The 19,116-nt window shown below is 39.9% G+C and overlaps 1 protein-coding gene across 1 annotated transcript in view; it reads right to left on the bottom strand.

The window, feature by feature from the left end:
• Positions 1-19,116, bottom strand: part of ZDHHC15 (zinc finger DHHC-type palmitoyltransferase 15) — a gene marked incomplete at its 5' end in the record, with an annotated part of 164,133 nt that overhangs the window by 65,598 nt on the left and 79,419 nt on the right. The window contains one exon of the mRNA XM_045572367.1: positions 8,360-8,463. Within this exon, the coding sequence (XP_045428323.1) occupies positions 8,360-8,463 (104 nt within the window). The remainder of the gene's footprint in view (positions 1-8,359; positions 8,464-19,116) is intronic.

Genomic DNA, 19,116 nt, shown 5'->3' with positions numbered 1-19,116 from the left:
GGGTAGGAACCTGGTGGAGGGGAGCTATGGAGGGGAAAAAAGGGGGGAAAATTGTAATAATCTGAACAATAAAGATTTATTAAATTTAAAAAGAATAAGAATGGCAATAAATAAGTACCTATCCTACGTAATAAAAGTGATATGCAAATTAACCATCACTTGGCTACAACCACAAGTCATGCACACCAGCCAATCAGAATGAGTATTCAAATTAACCCCAGCCAAGACAGCTGCAGCCACAGAGAGCAGGAGGGAGGCTTCGGTTTCCAAGGCAACAGAAGAAGCCAAGCTTTCCACCTGCCCTTGCCGGCCTAAGCCTCCACTCAAGGCTACGAAGTTCCAATTATAGAAGGTAAACAAACACAAACAGAAATGGTGGCAACCACAAAGTGAGCAAAAGGCTTGGCTCTGCTCCAGGCTACAAAGTTTCAATTGTACAAGGTAAATAAATTCCAGATACCAGAGCCTCTGCTTGGGTCCCCCGGGGGGCGTGGCCAGCCTGAAAACCACCACAGGCCCCTTTCTCAGGCCACCCCAGGCCCCAAGGGAATCCCCATCCTGATCCAGGACAACCTCCAGGACAAACCAGCTGGCCCCCACCCATGCACCAGGCCTCTATCCTATCTAACAAAAGAGTAATATGCAGATTGACCATCACTCCAACACACAAGATGGCTGCCCCCATGTGGTCAAAGATCCTGCCCTTATGTGGACACAAGATGGCAACCACAAGATGGCCAGCAGGGGACGGCAGTTGAGAGGCACCAGGCCTGTAAGGAAGGGCAGTTTTTTCACTGCCAGATGTTATGTTTGCACCTTTATTAGTTCTGATGCTCTCTGCTGAAGGGCCCAGCTTGGGGTAAGACTCCAGAGTTCTCAGCAGCAACCCTCCACAGCTGAGCCATCTCTTCAGAACTTCAGCTGCTGTCTGTGGGAGCCCAGCCAGCTCTTTTGTGCCTCCTCCATTCTTATCAGTTTCTATGTTCTATTTTCTATCCTTGGTTATCAGGGTTCTTTCCAGCTAGTCCTCTGTTGATGTTTCAGGGTGGTTCTTCTGTATTTTAGTTGAAATTCCAGTTTGGTCCTGGGAGCATGTCTCTGAACTTCCACTTACTCTGCCACCATTTTAAATTCATATTCTCTCTCTCTCTCTCTCTCTCTCTCTCTCTCTCTCTCTCTCTCTCTCTCCTCTATCAGTAGGAACGTTTGTCTGTTTCATTGGTCCTTTAGAATAGAACCAACTTTTTAATTTATAATTGCTTTCATTGATTTCTGCTTTTACCTTTAGTAATTACTCACTTTTACTTTTATTTAGCTTATGTGTTTTTTCTCTAAACATGTATTTCTAACTATACTAGTAAAAAATTGAAGAATAGTTTAAAAAAAAAAAGCATGCTAGTTGCTGCTGTTATTCACATTTTGTATTGCTTTTGAGTTTTTATTAAGGTACTGAAGTATGCATGTATGTTTGTAATCCCAATAAAAATATTAAACTTACCATTAAAACAGTTCATTAAAAAATAAAAACAAAACAAACACACAAGCAAAAAAGCTTAATTTGATCTTCAATATTTTTTTAATAACTGCAGATTTCAAACCATTGTTTTATTGGTAAATGTAATTCTTTTCTTGTGGTTAATATGTGGCCCTACATGTTTTTTATTATTTGGAATTTGCTGAGATTTCTCTTGTGGCTTTATACACCATTTATTTTTTTGTAATTGCTAAATGTGCAATTAAAAAGTATGTGCATTTCCTGTATGTCAATACAAACATTCACATGTTCAAGTTTGATAATTGTATTATAATCCAATATGTCCTTATTGAGTTAGTATGTTAGTAAGTTAGCACTTAATGTGACAATTCTGCAAAAGGTCTGTTTTTACACTACAATTGTGAATTGGCTGATCTCTATTTCAACCCTATGTTGTAAAGACTTACAGTTATCTTTTTAATAGCCTATTATCAATGAAATACCTTTTATTTTGTAATGCTTTTATTCTGAACCCTGTTTTGTCTGACATTGATATTACTATACTCATATTCTTTATATTGGCATTTGCATATATTTTTCAATTTTTAAATTTTCAAACTGTTTTGTGTTATTTTGTTTTACATGTGTCTTACAGTTTTAAAAGTATATATTATATTTCTAAGCTGCTAAGGTTTACCTGTGCACTATTTTTTATTTTTTTAATATATTTTATTGATTTTTTACAGAGAGGAAGAAAGAGGGATAGAGAGTTAGAAACATCGATGAGAGAGAATCATCGATCAATGCCTCTGGGGATGTGCCCGCAACCAAGATACATGCCCTTGACTAGAATCGAACCCAGGATTTTTCAGTCTGTAGACCAACACTCTATCCACTGAGCCAAACCGGTTTTGGCTACCTGTGCATTATTAATATACATACTAAAACATACACATCCTTAGTCTGTCAACATTTATCATTAAACTGATCTCTTTTCTCCCTCCAAATGAGGCAAGAAGCTTGGTACACATTTTTCTTTTTTAGCTCTGCTCCCTCTTTGACATTCTGGTCCATGCTGCCACCCTAATCACTGCTTGCATTGACACCTTCTTTTACTGATTGGCTGATTTCTTTGATCATTGCTTCTTTCATCACACTTCTTGTGCTTAAATTTATTGTGTTCCTTAGTGCAATATTGGTTATGTCAGAGAATTTGAAGCATTTGAAGCACGGATAACATTTTGAAGCACTGAATGTTAGAAAATACCTTTATTTCACCCTCCTTGTGATCTCTTGGTATTGGGCACCAAAGGTATTCCAGAATTGTAATGAATTTTTAAATATATCTTTTTAAAATATATATAGTGTTTATCATTTCTAGAGATTCAGGATATGAGGAGTTTATTAGATACACTCAGTTCACCACTTTACTCTCCTCATGCCTATTTCTTAACCTAGGTCTCATTAATATTTATAGGCCAGGTCTGGGAAAGTCATCCTTCTACCATTCCTTTCTTTGATATCCTGTCCCCACCAGGAAAATTGGTGAATATCAGGAATATTATTGGGTCAATAAATGGGTCAAGTCAATATGCGTCATGTATCAGCATAAGAGTGTGGATTGCTCATCTTTCTCTTTTGCCCATGCGAATGATGGGCTTTTAATCAGCCATTACATGTGTTTACTTTTTTCTTCCATGAAGCCAGTATGAGTGAACTAAGATCTGGGATTCAGGTTTGGCCTTATGATAAGAGACTTTAAGCTAGGCTGTATAATCTTGCCCGGTGTACTAGAGCTTGCACTGAGGTTTGAGGCCTAAAGCCAAGCTAAAAATAACGTGCTACTTTGGTTTCCTTTGTCCTATGTGGATATATGTCTCCTGGGACCCTTGTGGAGAGAGCTGGTTTTGGTCTGGGCCAATATTTTGGTATTCCCAGTTCCTTGGTCACAACAGAGCTTCCATATCGAGACCATTTGCCTCAGCAGAGTGGCCCCACCACGGAGTTCTCTCCAGCTTGTTTGCACTGCTGGAATCCCTGTCTCCAGTTAAGGGGTCTTCCACCACACCCAGCTCTGTCCTTCAGCCAAGCCACACACATGGAATTGCTTTCATCTCCTTCCTTTGCTGGGCCTGCTCTTTCCCAATGGCTCGGGGACTTCACTCCTCTGGATTCCCTCCAATTTGTCCCCATTGTCCCCATGCTCATGGACATCCAGCTGCACAGTGGCCTCAGAGGAGAGGTGGGAGGCTTGGAAGCTGCAGAACGCTTTCGTGTTCCCCAGGCCACACTAACATCAAGGAAGGGAAGACATTTTGTGTGTCTCTCTGCTTGCCTCCTTCTTTCAGGAGCCTGAGGTGGTCTGGGGGGGGGGGGGGTAGACCAAAAGGATCTGACTTGGTTCCTGCCCATGAGGGCCTAGCAGACCAGTAAAGAGGTCATATTATTAATGATAATAGCAATAATAATACCATGACATCACTTGCCCTGAGGCAGGCAATTCTCTTAGCACTACACACAGATTAATCATTTCCTCCTCATAAAAGCCCCATGAGGCAATAACTATCTCTTCATGTTATAGGTGAAGAAACTGAGGCTCTAAGAGGTTATGAACATTGTTCTAGGAACTAGGGAGTATCAGAACTGGGATTAAATACCCAGGGTAGTTGACTCCAGGGCCTGTGTTTTCAACTTAAACCTGTCCAGGACTTATCAATAATACCACACAAAGGTGGGATTTGAACTCAACTCAATAAACCTGGCCCAAGCTCAGCAAAGCTTTAGAGGTGAGAAAGGCAATTCCAATAGTGAGGATACAGAAATGCTTCCTGGAGGAAGCAGCATTTTCTAAGATCCTTGCAGGGAACCTGAACAGGCAGAAATGTAGGAGGTCATGTAAGGTGAAAATAATAGGAGCAATGATCAGGGAATAGGACTTTGCCAATCAGGTTCAGAGAAGGCAAGGAGCTCAGTAAGGCAAAGATTGGGGAAGCAATGGGTCCTCTGGATGGCCAGCTTCAAGGAGGGACAGAACTGCATTAGAGGCTGCTTTGAAATCTCACTGGGGCTGGAGGGAGAGAATACGGTAATTGTCAGGCAAGAGATTACCCTGTTCTGTCCTGTGATGGCTGCAGTGGGAAATGTCAGAAATAATGGAGTGACTGGAATTGGCCTTGAAATAGATGCCAGGTGTAAAGGAGAGTGAGGAGGCAGGACTCTGCGGATAGGAAACTGGATACTTTGGAGGGAGAGCAGGACACTGTGGAGGGGGAGCAGCTGAGTCAGTGGACCATTTAGTTTAGGACGTAGGGGGTCTGAGGTACCTGCAGGGAAACCAGCAATGAACAAGGAGAGCCTTTCATAGCTTCAGTGTAGAGTCCATGACTTCAAAGGCTGAGAAACTGTACCAGGAAGAAAGACTGGAGCCCTGAGTATCAAGTTACTTAGTTAGGACTGACTCTTTAGGTCACATGTGTCAAACACAAGGCCCACGGGCCAAATCCGTCCCGCCAAGCCTTGCAATGTGGCCCGCACTGCGCTGTCATCACTGCACTCCGCTGCGTTTCCATCACAATGACAGTTTATGACTGTTCAGTAAACCATTCGGCCCGCGATTTAGGCTGGATTTTAGATTTTGGCCCCTTCTCTGATTGAGTTCGACACCCCTACTTTAGGTAGTGGGGAGCCTTCCAAGGGTTTTTCAATAGGGGTATGATACAATCGGATTTGCATTTAAGAAGGCCGCTTTGCCAAGGCCACCCAGACCCTAGTGTGGACTTTTTCTGTTTTGCCATGGATTTGGCTTCAGGCCTTTGCAGTAAGCCCAACACCCATACTCTTCAACTGCCCAGAACAGTTTCCCAAAGGACAAATATAGCATTTTATTGGAAAGAATCCAGGATTTTGAACCAGGATACCTTACTTTAAATCCAAGCTTTACCTCTTTCTTGTTATATGATAATTGTTTAATATTTCCAAATATAATTTTCCTAATTTATAAAATAATAATGCCTAATGAACCTGGCAGTTGTGAGAGACCAAGATATGAAAAAAGTATATGAAAGTACTTTGTAAATTATAAAATTGTATATCTTTTTATGATTGAATACTTTTAATCAAGTATGGCATTAAAAACTGGCTCAGGAAAATAACTTCTTTATAATGTAGTGCTACATCTATACTTAAAGTATTCTGCTTGTCAACACCAGGCTCAGATATGAGTAGTTTTTTTCCATTGTGGATATATTTTAAATAAGGTTAAGATCCTATAAGACTCTGATTTCTATTGGTTTGCGTTTTTTAATACCAAAATAAAAGCTATTACCTTTACTAGTAACTGTTATGAGTTAAAATATTTTAAGGAAAGACTGATAGCCAAAGGAAGGTAAGTAAAAAGTACAGTCAGGGTTTCAATGAAGAGTAAGCCGGAGAAAGTAAGGGAGTTTCTAGTGTTATAAGTTCTTTGGGCGGGGCAAGAGCTCTCTCCTTTTGTAAATATGGATTTTGGACTGTTTTGCCTTCGTTAGTCTTAACATAACTCACTCTAAAACTGGACTTCCAGATACGGAATCTGGGCCTAGATAATCTAACTAGGTGAACATTTAGGAAGGCTTGTTTCCCAGCTCTGCTCGCCACATTAACAAGCCTCAAGTTATTACTAAAAATTTCTGTCAGCTACTGCATGATTGGGACCAGCCACTAAAAATTACTCTATGAAGCCTGTTATTAGTAACATTAGAGGCCCAGTGCACGAAACTTATGCATGGGGTTGGGGGTGTCCCTCAGCCCAGCCTGCACCCTCTCCAATTTGGGACCCCTCCAGGGATGTTAAACTGCCCTTTTAGAGCCAATCCCATCCCGTTTAGACCCGATCCAATGGCAGTCGGACATCCCACTCACAATCCAGGACTGCTGGCTCCCGACTGCTCACCTGCCTGCCTTCCTGATTGCCCCTAACCGGTTCTGCCTGCCAGCCTGATCACCCCCTAGCCACTCCCATGCCAGCCTGATTTATGTCTAACTGCTCCCCTGCGAGCCTGTTTGTCCCCAATTTCCCTCCTCTGGTCACCCCTAACTGCCCTCCCCTGCTGGCTATCTTATGGTGGCCATCTTGTGTCCACATGGGGGCAGGATCTTTGACCACATGGGGGCAGCCATCTTGTGTGTTGGAGTGATGATCAATCTGCATATTACTCTTTTATTAGATAGGATAGAGGCCTGGTGCATGGGTGGGGGCCAACTGGTTTGCCCTGAAGGATGTTCCAGTTCAGGGTGGGTGTTCCCCTGGGGTGTGGAGTGGCCTGGGTGAGGGGCCTGTGGTGGTTTTCAGGCTGGCCATGCCCCCCAGAGGACCCAAGCAGAGGTCCTGGTATCTGGAATTTACTTACATTCTACAATTGAAACTTTTTAGCCTGGAGCGGAGCCAAGCCCCCTGTTCACTCATGGCTGCCGCCATTTCTGTGTGGTTTTATGTATCTTTTATAATTTAAACCAGGGGTCTTCAAACTACGGCCTGTGGGCCACATGCGGCCCGCAGAGGAGTCTGATCCGGCCCGCCAGGTTTTTTGGGCAGTGAGCGCAGCCGAGGTGTTACAGTAGGAATTAGTAGTTCATATAGTCCGGCCCTCCAGCTCTCTGAGGGACCGTGATCTGGCCCCCACTTTAAAAAGTTTGAGGACCCCTGATTTAAACCTTGTAACTTTGAGTGGAGGCCTAGGCCAACCAGGGAAGGTGGGAAGCTTTGCTTCCTCCATTTCGGGGGGGCAACCCTAGCCTGCTCTCTCCAGCTCCATGGCTGCTGCCATTTTTCTCAGGATTTATCTTCTATAATTGAAACTTTGTACCCTTGAATGGAAGCCTGGGCAGGCTAGGGTGGTTGGAAAGCTTGGCTTCTTCTATTACCAGGGAAACCCAAGCCTCTCAACTGCTCTCTGTGGCTGCAGCCATCTTGGTTGGGGTTAATTTGCATACACGCTCTAATTGGCTGGTGGGCGTGGCTTGAGCCAAATGATGGTTAATTTGCATATTGCTCTTTTATTAGGTAGAATAAACAAATAGTGGAGGCATCCTAGAAAGCATAGCATTACATGAAGACAAATAATAGGTGGCAATGGGGGTACATGGCATGAGAACTTTACTTTCAGCTCTTCACAAAAAATATCTCAAAATGACCTAATAATATGGTCGGAGAAATGTGGAAGGGCAAAGTTCTGTTTCCTTATTTTTACTTTGCTCCTCTGCCTCTCAGAAAAGTAGACTACATGCATGTGTAGCCTTGCTTGCAATGCTATCTTTTTTTTTTCTTCTTGTAATTAGGCCATGTTAAAAGAGAATGAGAATGAAATTTCAGAGAAAATTTAAACACTGTGAATGAATCAGGGTAGAGAAAGGTAAGCTTCTGCCCACTGATTGAATTAACTGAAGCAAAGGACAATGGGTGACCAACTGCCAAAACTGTTTATAAAAATTCACAGCACAGTTTATTATATTTTCTGATTTATCTGCTTGGTTATAATCATGGTATCAGAAAGCTGGTAATGAAATGCCCAAAATGCCATCTAATCCTGCCTATGCCTCTCATATTTGCTAATAAGTTGCTGTGAATTGGTGATAGGTAATAATGTCTGAATGCCCCAATATTTGGCTTGCATGGCAGAAAGGTTATTAGGAATTGGGGGGAAGTGCCAAAGTGAAGCACTGCTAAGAGGGCAGATTTACAAATCTGGCCACAACTGTCCTCTATCCAAAAGGCACTTATGAGGTTGGCATGTTAATAACCTTTCTGAACAAAATTTTCTCACTTGGTCTTTATTAGTTAACATGGTTTTTATTAGTGCTTTGTCTGCTGGATGGAGAAAATGATTCCTTTCTTTTGAGCCTACTTACCTGGGTTGTCATAATCATTGTCTCCCCAGTGTTCTTCATTTGCTAGCAGTGGGTTCTGTGATTCATTCATGCATCTCATAGGGAAGGAGTGTCCATCACCAGGGCTGGTGGGGAAAAGGAGGAAATGAGCTCTTATGTCTAACAGATATTTTTGTAAGGTAAAAGCCCTATTGAAATAAGAAGGGAGTTCTTAGCAAGATTTAAACCATTTAGATTATTGGCTAGAACCATAGGGGAACAGAATCTTACAATAGTATCATTTACTTGCTTTATTGCTTTCAATATCTATATCTTCTTTTTCTGCATCAGTGTTGACTGTGCATTGTAAGAAACATGTTAAAGAGTCGCTTACAAACAAAAACATTCTACCGAAACCGGTTTGGCTCAATGGATAGAGCGTTGTGGCTTGGGGACTGAAAGGTCCCGGGTTCGATTCCGGTCAAGGGCATGTACCTTGGTTGCAGGCATATCCCCAGTAGGGGGTGTGCAAGAGGCGGCTGATCAATGACTCTCACATCGATGTTTCTAACTCTCTATCTCTCTCCCTTCCTCTCTGTACAAAATCAATAAAATATATTCAAAAACATTCTATGTGTGCAAAGAACACATCATAGTATAGATCACCAATTCACAGCAACTTGTTTCCACTGCATTCAATGATTCTGAATCTGCTAATTCTTTTAAAAAATTTAGAAGCAATCAATAAAATAGTGGAATATAAATTAAATAATGTTGATGGCCCCAATTTATATTCCACTATTTTATTGATTGCTTCTAAATTTTTTAAAAGAATTAGCAGATTCAGAATCATTGAATGCAGTGGAAACAAGTTGCTGTGAATTGGTGATCTATACTAATAATAGAGGAATATGCAAATTGTCTGGGATGCCATCACAGTAACAGTAACGACAAAACAGCAGGCTGCATGGGGTGACAAAACTGGCAGGGGGGTTAGTGAGGGAAAACCAAACAACTGAACATTAGGCTGTGTGCCAGCAAAGGGGTGGGGGGCAGTTGGGGGTGACCAGGCCAGCAGGGGGGGAGGGGAGCAGTTAGGGGTGACCAGGCCGGCAGAGAAGGACAGTTGGAGGCAACCAGGCTGACAGTGGGGGCAGTAAGGGGTGACCAGGACAGCAGAGGGGGGCAGTTAGGGATGATCAGACAGGCAGGCAGGTGAGCAGTTAGGAGCCAGCGGTCCTGGGTTGTGAGACGGATGTCTGACTGCCGGTTTAGGCCTGATCACTGGAATCAGGCCTAATCCAGCAGTCAAACATCCCCCGAGGGGTCTCAGATTGGAGAGGGTGCAGGCTGGGCTCAGGGGACCCTCCCTGCACAAGTTTTGTGCACTGGGCCTCTAGTATATAATAATACCTAAATGCCCCACTATTTGGTTTGTACGGTATAAAGGTTATTAGGAATTGGGGGAAATAGCCAGAGTGTGGCATTCCTAAGAGGGCAGATTCTGTGTGCAATTTTCTGCATGTGGAATCCACCTAATGAATATCTGTTAACCTAGGATTACCTCCCAAGTTATTCTCTAGTTACTAAGAGATGGGATGCATTGGAGAAGACTGAACTGGCTAAAGTAGGTTACAATTTGAACATTTAAGTTTTTATATCTAATGCACTCCATATTTGTAGGAGTTACATTTGCTTTATTAATTTTATATTACCTGTGCCTTTTATCCTGTTTACAAATATGTTTTACTGAAAATACTCTACCCACTTTTTAGTTAGATTGTTTGGAGTTGAGTTGTATGAGTTATTTGTAAATTTTGGATATTAACACCTTATCAGATGTATCATTAGTGAATATTTTCTCCCATTTAGTAGGTTGCCTTTTGTTTTGTTGATGGTTTCCCTTGCTGTGAAAAAAACTTTTTAGTTTAATGTAGTCCAATTTGTTTATTATTTCCTTTGTTTTCATTGTCTGAGGAGATATATTAGAAAAAATATTGCTAAGATAAATGTCAGGGATTTTACTGCTGATTTTTTTCTTCTAGGATTTTTATGATTTCATGACTTATATTTGTCTTTTATTCATTTTTAATTTATTATTGTATATGTGTAATTTGGTAGTCTAGTTTCATTTTCACGTATCTGTGAAGGATAAGGATGTTAACTTTCACCACTCATATTCAACCTTGTATTCCAAGGATGAATATTTTCCCAATATTATTTATTGCATAGACTACCAATTTTCCCAATACTATTTATTGCATAGACTACCTTTACCCCATTGTATATTCTTGCCTCCTAATTTATAGATTAATTGACCATATAGGTGTGGGTTTCTTTTGGGGCTTTTATTTTGTACCATTGATCTCTGTGTTTCTATAACAGTGCCATGCTGTTTTGATTATTATCACCTTGTAGTATAGTTTCATATCAGGTAGCATGTTAACCCCAACTTTGAACCTCTTTTTAAGGATTTCTGTAACTATTCAGGGTCTTTTGTATTCCCATATAAATTTTAGGATGATTTGTTGTATTTCTATAAGAAAATATCATTGGTATTTTGATAGGCATTGTATAGAATATATAGATTGGTTTGGATAATATGAACATTTTAATGATATTAATTCTTCAATCTATGATCATGGTATATGCTTCCATTTATTTGTGTCTTCTTCAATTTATTTCCTTAATTTCTTACAATTTTCCAAATACAGGTATTTTACCTCCTTGGTTTAATTTATTTCCAGGCATTGTATTTGTTTTCTTAATTTCCCTTTTTGAGAATTTATTATTGGTATGTAAAAATGCAACTAAATTCTGAACACTAATTTTGTATCCTGTAATGTACTTAATTCATTTATCAGTTCTAATTGGTTTTGTTGGGGTCTTTAGGATTTTCTCTATATTCTATCATGCCATTGGCAAATAATGACAGTCTCACTTCTTTCTTTCCAACTTGGATACTTGTTATTTTATTTCCTTATCTGATTGCAGTGGGTACAGCTTCCAATACAAGGTTGAATATGAGTGGTGAAAGTTAACATCCTTATCCTGTTCCTGATCTTAGTGAAAATGCTTCTAGTATGTACAATTAAGTATCACATTTGCTGTGAGTTTATCATATATGGCTTTTATTGTGTTAAAGTATGTTCCCTCATTTGCAAACACCTAGAGAGAAGAAGAAAAAAAAAGATGGTAAAAGTTGTTATTTGTGCCCCAAGTGAAAAAGTTTGATAGATATTTCAGAAGAAGCATGGATGTCAATAAGACAGAGGAGAGGCCCTTTGTGGTGATGCTCCCCTCCCCCTGCTCAGACCACCCTGAAAGCACCATGCTGTCCTCTGCATACTACATTGGAAGAGGATGGACACATACTGATTTAATGACTACAAAGAAACCAGAATTTTGGGGACACTTAATGCCATCTGTGAAATACTGGAAGGGCTAGGCAAATGTATTATCCAAAGAGAACAATACACTGCAGATACTTCATGAAACATCTGAATGACCGGATACTAGAAAATTAATTATTTAGTTATTATTGTTTTTCAGTGTTTGAGGGATGTTGGTTTAGATGCTAAGTGGTCATCCTAACAGAGAGATTTTCAGATACACACAACAAGGAGCTTGTGGTTTCCTCTAGCTGCCCAGAGATAATTGTAGAGGTTGTGAGTGAGGATACAGTCAAGGGCTACTTGTCCAATATGGTGGAGTACTGAGCACTTCCAGTATGGCTTGTGTCACATGTTGAAATGGTAAAGTTTTGGATACATTAAGCCCAATAAAATATATTATTAAAATAAAATAAAAAATAACATAAAGTATGTTCCTTCTATTCCCATTTTGCTTAGTTTTCATCATAAATGGAGGTTGAATTTTCTCAAATGCATTTTCACATCTACTGATGTGATCATATGATTTTTATCTCTCATTTTGTTTCTGTTGGTATTGTGTGAATTTATTTGTGGACATTGAGACAACCTTGAATCCCAGGAATACATACCACTTTTTAATGTATTGCTGAATTCAATTTGTTAACATTTTATTAAGAATTTTTATATCTAATTTCACCAGGCCTATTGGCCTACAATTTTTATTTTTTAAATGTCTTTTTCTGGTTTTAGAACCAAGATTTAAGCTAGCTTTGTAAAATGAGCTTAGGAGTCTCCCCTCCTATTGAAAATTTTTATTAGTTTGAGGAGGATACGTGTTATATCTTTGAATGTTTGTAAAAAAAAAAAAAATATGTGTGAAGCCATCTGTTACAGGACTTTTGTTTATTGGAGGTTTTTTTTTAATTACTAATTCAGTTTCCTAAGTAGTTATTGGTCTGTTCATATTTTCTATTGCTTCTTGATCCAGTCTTGCAAGACTGTATGTTTCTAAGAATTTGCCTATTTCTTTAAGGTTGTACATTTTGGGGAGACAAAATGGTGGCAAAATAGGCAGTTGTATCCTGACCTTTGTCCCAGAACAGATAGAATGAGCAAGTAAATCAAATAACTTCCACCCAGAATTGGCAAAGGAGACATAGTTGGTGAAACAACTCATAGTCAGGAAGGGCAGAGGATGCTTGGAGAATGGTAAAATCAGAGATCTGGGTTGAAGAGAACTGCAAGACCTCCAAGCCCAGAGGGTCAGAAAGAAGCTGCACAAAACAGAGTCCACATCCCTTAGCACATGTGTAGCATCTAACTGTGGAAAGGAGGTCTGCAGGACTTCTGGCAGGAGGGGATTATAGATCTAAGTCCACAATCATGAGAGACTGAGCCCAGAGGGGACAGCCATCCAGGTGGGAGAGGGGCTCAAATTGGTGCAGCTCTTTCCCTCTTTTTTGTCTCTGCTTTTATTCACTAAACCTAGTTCAGTGGTCAGCAAACTCATTAGCCAACAGAGCCAAATATCAACAGTACAATGATTGAAATTTCTTTTGAGAGCCAAATTTTTTTTTTTAATTTAAACTTCTTCTAATGCCACTTCTTCAAAATAGACTCACCCAGGCTGTGGTATTTTGTGGAAGAGCCACACTCAAAGGGCCAAAGAGCTGCATGTGGCTCGCAAGATACAGTTTGCCAACCATGGACCTACTTCATAGGACCTTTCAAATACAAACACCCATAGCTGAGGTGCAGGTGGAAATGCAGACTTGTGCAGTCTGGGGAGAGGCTGGGGAGAGGAGAGAGTCTAAAAGAAGTGGCCGCAAGTTTGGCACTGAGTCATACCTGATATGCTGAACCTAGGCAGCCATTTTGTCCTGAAGAGATAGCCCCTCCCTGCAGTCTCCAGGCAACTAATAGTCACACCCAGACTACACCCTGAGTAATACAAAGGATATAAAAACATCTGAATAGTCCCTGAGAGTCCTAAAGAGAGGCCATTCACTCCAAGCAACAGGAAACTGAGAAGCAGCAGACAGTACAGAAGAGTGGGATCTTAAACCAGCCCTTATGGGGAATTAAAACTCAGCAGAAAGGAAGAACTCACTTTTTCATTTTTATTTTATTTTAATTTATTATTTATTTTATTATTATTTTATCTCTTTTATCTTTTTTCTTTATTTCCTTTTTTTGTTTCTTTATTTTTTATTTCTTTTCACATTATTTTTCATCATTCTAATTTTTTACTTTATCCTATTATTAAATTTTTAAAATTTTGTTATTATTTTTTCTTCTCTTTCTCGTTCTTCTTATCCACTCATCCTCTTTCTACTTCCTCTATACTGAACTGAGTTCCTCCCAATATTCATACAATTCCTTAACCTTACTTTCTGTATATAAACTTGGCCTCTACAAATTCTGCCCCCACCCTCTTTACTGAGTATTTGGTGTTTATATGTTTTGGTTTATCTGTTTATTCTCTTGTGTTTTCTCTCTCCTCTCTCTCTCTCTCTCTCTCTCTCTCTCTCTCTCTCTCTCTCCATATTATATATATATATATATATATATATATATATATATATATATATACACACACACACACACACACACACACACACACACACACACCACAGGCAGTCCTAGGGTTACATAAAACACAACGTATGTTGTTGCATGGTTACATCACCATCTCCCATTTATTTATATAAAAAAAAAGTTCTATCATGCTGAGTGAAATAAGCCAATCAATGAAAGAGAAACACCACATGACCTCACTCATTTGTGGATAATAAAGAGCATTATAAACTGATGAACCAAAAGATAGATATAGAGACAGTATATCAACAAGTAGACTGTCAAATTACAGCGGGGAGGGGAGGAAGATCTGGGGGAGATAATAGATCAACCGAAGGACTTTTATACATGCATATATGTACAACCAATGGACACAAAACTCTGGGGAGGGAGGGGATGTGTGGGAGTGAGGGATGGGGGCAAAAAAAATCAATAAAATATATTAAAAAAATAAATAAATAAATATTAAAAAAAGTTCTATCATTTCAACATATGTACATATGTGCTTTATGTTTTTTATTATTTATTTAACACAAGTAAAAGTCAGGAATTGTTACCTTTCTTTTATTTTTTTTCACTGTTTCACTTTATTACTGCTGTGTATGTACTCTATGTGAGTGATGTAGTTGGGTTCTGACTTACAGTGAAAACTGTTTTACATTGCACTGTAGGAACGGATCTTTGATGTAACCCGAGGACCTACTGTATATATTTCATTTTACTTCTTTTTCTTTTCTGTGATACCATTTTTTCTCTCTTCAATATCATTTGTGCTCTCTTTTCTCTCCCCTAATTCTCTTTTCTCTGGTGATCACTTATATTGGGATTATAGATGTAATGAGTACCTTCATGTTTTGTAGCCTTTGTGTCATGTCTTATCAAGTTGCATTTGTCCTGTTTGGCCGATTGTGGTAGAGAGCAAGCCACAAACCAGACACCCAAAGAGGAAACTTCATTCAGGAAAGGATCAATAACACTCCAGAAAAAAACTACAGAGGCAGGAAGAGGGTGGCATTGAGGGAGAGAGCATTAGTGAGAGAGTGAAAGAGGAGTGTGTGTGTGTGTGTGTGTGTGTGTGTGTGTGTGTCACAGTTAGATCCCACAGGACCTTGGGTGGCAGGCTGATCCAGCTCACCTAACCAGGCAGCCTTAGAAACCATTGCAAAAACAGCCCCAGAGTGGCCAGCTCTTCTGCAGAGGCCGCGCCTTTTTTGACGGGAGAGTTGTTGTGAATGGGAGCACAGCCTCACTTCCACCCAGGGTGCCCATAGACAACAACTAGGACTCTACATCTACTCCTGGCAGGGACCTTCTGCCTCAACTGTGATCCCATGGTCACTAAGACTGAGTTCTAAAGCATTATTCCCTCTGGCCAGCCCAACACTTTAGCCCAGGGCACCATGACCATGTGAGCAGCAGCCAAATGAGCAGCTCATCCCTTTCTGAGGAGCACCCTGTGATAAGCCCGCCCACATCCAAGGAGCAGAATCCTTGTGCAGCCTGCCCACGTCCAAGTAACAGTAGTGATGCAAACAATCTGTCTCCATCCAAGGAGCAGCAGCCATGTGAGCAACCTTCCCCTGTCCAAAAAGCAGCAGTCTTGTGAGCAGCACACCCTCGTCTGGTGGTCAGCCACATGGAGCCTGCCTCCATCCAAGAAGCAGCAGTCACATGAGCAGCCTGCCCCATCTGAGGAGCAGCCTTCCTCCTTCTGAGTAGCAGCAGCCTCATGAGCAGCCTGCCCCTGCCTTCCAGAAAAGCCACTGCTTCTGTGAGCAGTACCCAGTAGAGGAGCTGTCATCAACTGAAGAGTAGCTGGCGCTGCAACCGCCTGAGGGGGAACTGCTGTCAGAAGAGCCACTGCCAACCAAGGAGCAGCCCCACAAAACTCAACACCTAGATCCTTCAGTGAGAGCAAAAATCAGGAAAGAAAGACACCCCCAAAGGAAACAAAAGGAGGAATCACCAGAAAAGCACCTAAGTGAAACAGAGGTATGAAATATGTCAGAAAAAGATTCAGAATAAAGGTCATACAGTTCATAAACCGAATGGATGAAAAAAAAAATCAACAACATATGTAAGAATCAAGAAGAAATAAACAATGATAGAGCTGCAATAAAAACCACCGTGGAAAGTTTCAACAGTAGACTAGGAGAAGCAGAGAAACAAATAAGCAAATTAGAAGACAGGGAAACAGAGCATACCCAAACTGAACTGCAATTGGAGAAAAAATTAAAAGCAAGAGGAAAGCCTAACGGAGCTTTGGGACAACATGAAATGAAGCAACATATAAATAATAGGGGCACCAGAATGACAGAAAGACGAACAATGGTTAGAACACCAATTTGCAGAAACCATGTCAGAAAACATCCCTGATGTGGGGGAAAAATATCACACAAGCACAAAGAGTCACGAACAAGATGAACCCAAAAATACCGACACCAAGACACATAGTAATTATGATGGCAAATGCTCATGACAAAGAGAGAATCTTAAACACTGCAAGAGAGAGACAGAAAGTTATGTATTGTACAAGGGATTTTCCATTAGATTGTCAAATGATTTCTCAACAGAAACACATCAAGTAAAAAAGTACTGGGAGGAAGTATACAAAGTGATGGTGAGCTGGGGACTGAATCCAAGAATACTCTATCCAGCAAGGTTATCATTCAAAATTGAAGGGGAAATAAGGAGCTTCACAGACAATAAAAGGTTAAGGGAGTTTATCACTACCAAGCCAGCAATGCAAGAAATGCTAAAGGGACTACTGTGAAAAGAAGAAATAAAAAGGGAAGAAGAAACACAAACACAAAAAATAAAAATGGCTAAAAGCAAGTACTTATCAATAATAACTTTAAACAGAAATGGACTAAATGCTCCAATCAAAAGACATTGAGTGGCCGACTGGATAAAGCATAACTCATATATATGCTGTCTACAAGAGCCCACCTTTACAACAAGGAAATCACACAAGCTGAAAGTTAAGGGATGGAAAAATACCTTTCAGGGAAATTGAAATGAAAAAAAAAATCTATGATAGTAATAATTATCTGACAAAATAGATCTCAACATGAAGGCCATAACAATAGATAAAGAATGCCATTTCATAATATTAAAGAGATCGATACAACAAGAGGATATAACCCTGATAAACATATATACACCCAATACAGGAGCACCCACATACATTAAAAACAAACAAACAAACAAACTTGAAAATATCAAAGGAGAGATTGACAACAATACAATCATAGTTTGGGACTTTAACACTCCACTGATATTTTTGGATAAATCCTCTTGACAAAAAATCAGCAAAGAAACAGCAATCCTAAAAGACTCACTAGATCAGATGGACTTAAGTGACATCTTTAGAATATTTCACCACAAAGGTATGGAATATACCTTCTTCTCAAGTGCACATGGGACATTTTCAAAGATAGATCACATATTGGGTCACAGGAAAAGTCTCTCCAAATTCAAGAAGATTGAAATCATATCAAGCATCTTCACAGACCATAATGACATAATATTAAAAATAAACTACAGCTGAGACCGGTTTGGCTCAATGGATAGAGCGTCGGCTTGGGGACTGAAGGGTCCCGGGTTCGATTCCGGTCAAGGGCATGTACCTTGGTTGCGGTCATATCCCAAGTAGGGGGTGTGCAAGAGGCAGCTGATTGATGACTCTCTCTCATCGATGTTTCTAACTCTCTATCTCTCTCCCTTCTTCTCTGTACAAAATCAATAAAATATATATTTAAAAAAAATAAAAAATAAAAAAATAAACTACAAAAAAAAAAAAACAATGAAAAAAATTCAAACACTTGGAAGCTGAATAGCATGCTACTGAATAATAATTATGTTACCAAGGAAATCAAAGAATAAATTTAAAACATTCTGGAAATGAGTGGCAATGAAAATACAACAACCCAAAATCTATGGGAAACAATGAAAGCAGTCCTGAGATGGAATTTCATTGCTCTACAGGCCTACCTCAAAATAAATAAATAAATAAATAAATACCCACAAGAAAAAATGATAATAAATCATCTAACTCTACAACTTAAAGAATTACAAAGAGAGCAGCAAGAAAAGCCCAGAGTGAGCAGAAGGAAGGAGATAATAAATATCAGAGCAGAAATACACTGAGTGGCCAGATTATTATGATCTCTGAATACATAATAATCTGGCCACTTGTGTGTGTGTGCGTGTGTGTGTGTGTGTTTGTGTGTGTGTATTAGAGTCCCGGTGCATGAATTCATGCATGGGTGGAGTCTGGCCAGCCTGGCCAGGGGGAGGGAACATGGGCAGTTGGCCAGCCTTCCTAATGTTCAAACTCCTGATCAAGGGGACAATTTGCATATTAATCTTTAATCATATAGAATATACACTGAGTGGCCATGTTATTATGCATTTAGAGATCATAATAATCTGTCCACTCAGTGTAAATTATATAGAGACCAAAAGAAAACAACAATACAAAAGATCAATGAAACCAAGAGCCGGTTCTTTGAAAGGATAAACATGATTGATGAACCTCTAGCCAGGCTCACCAAGTGGCAAAGAGAGAGGACCCAAATAAACAAAATCAGAAACAAAAGATGTGAAATAACAATAGACCCCACAGAAATACAAAGGATTGTTAAAAAACTCTATTCCAACAAACCAGACAATTTAGAGGAAATGGACATATTCGTAGAAAGATACAACCTTCTAAAACTCAATCAGGAAGAAACTACAAATCACAATATGCTATTCCAATAACTATGGAGAAAATTGAGGCAGTCATCAAAAAGCTTCCAGAAAACAAAAGCCAGGAGCCAGATGGCTTCACGGTGGCGGTGTGTG

Source organism: Pipistrellus kuhlii, unplaced genomic scaffold (assembly GCF_014108245.1).
Source record: "Pipistrellus kuhlii isolate mPipKuh1 unplaced genomic scaffold, mPipKuh1.p scaffold_m20_p_46, whole genome shotgun sequence".
NCBI lineage: Eukaryota > Metazoa > Chordata > Mammalia > Chiroptera > Vespertilionidae > Pipistrellus > Pipistrellus kuhlii.
Note: the sequence above shows the minus strand (reverse complement) of the source record. Positions and strands in the feature narration are given on the sequence as shown.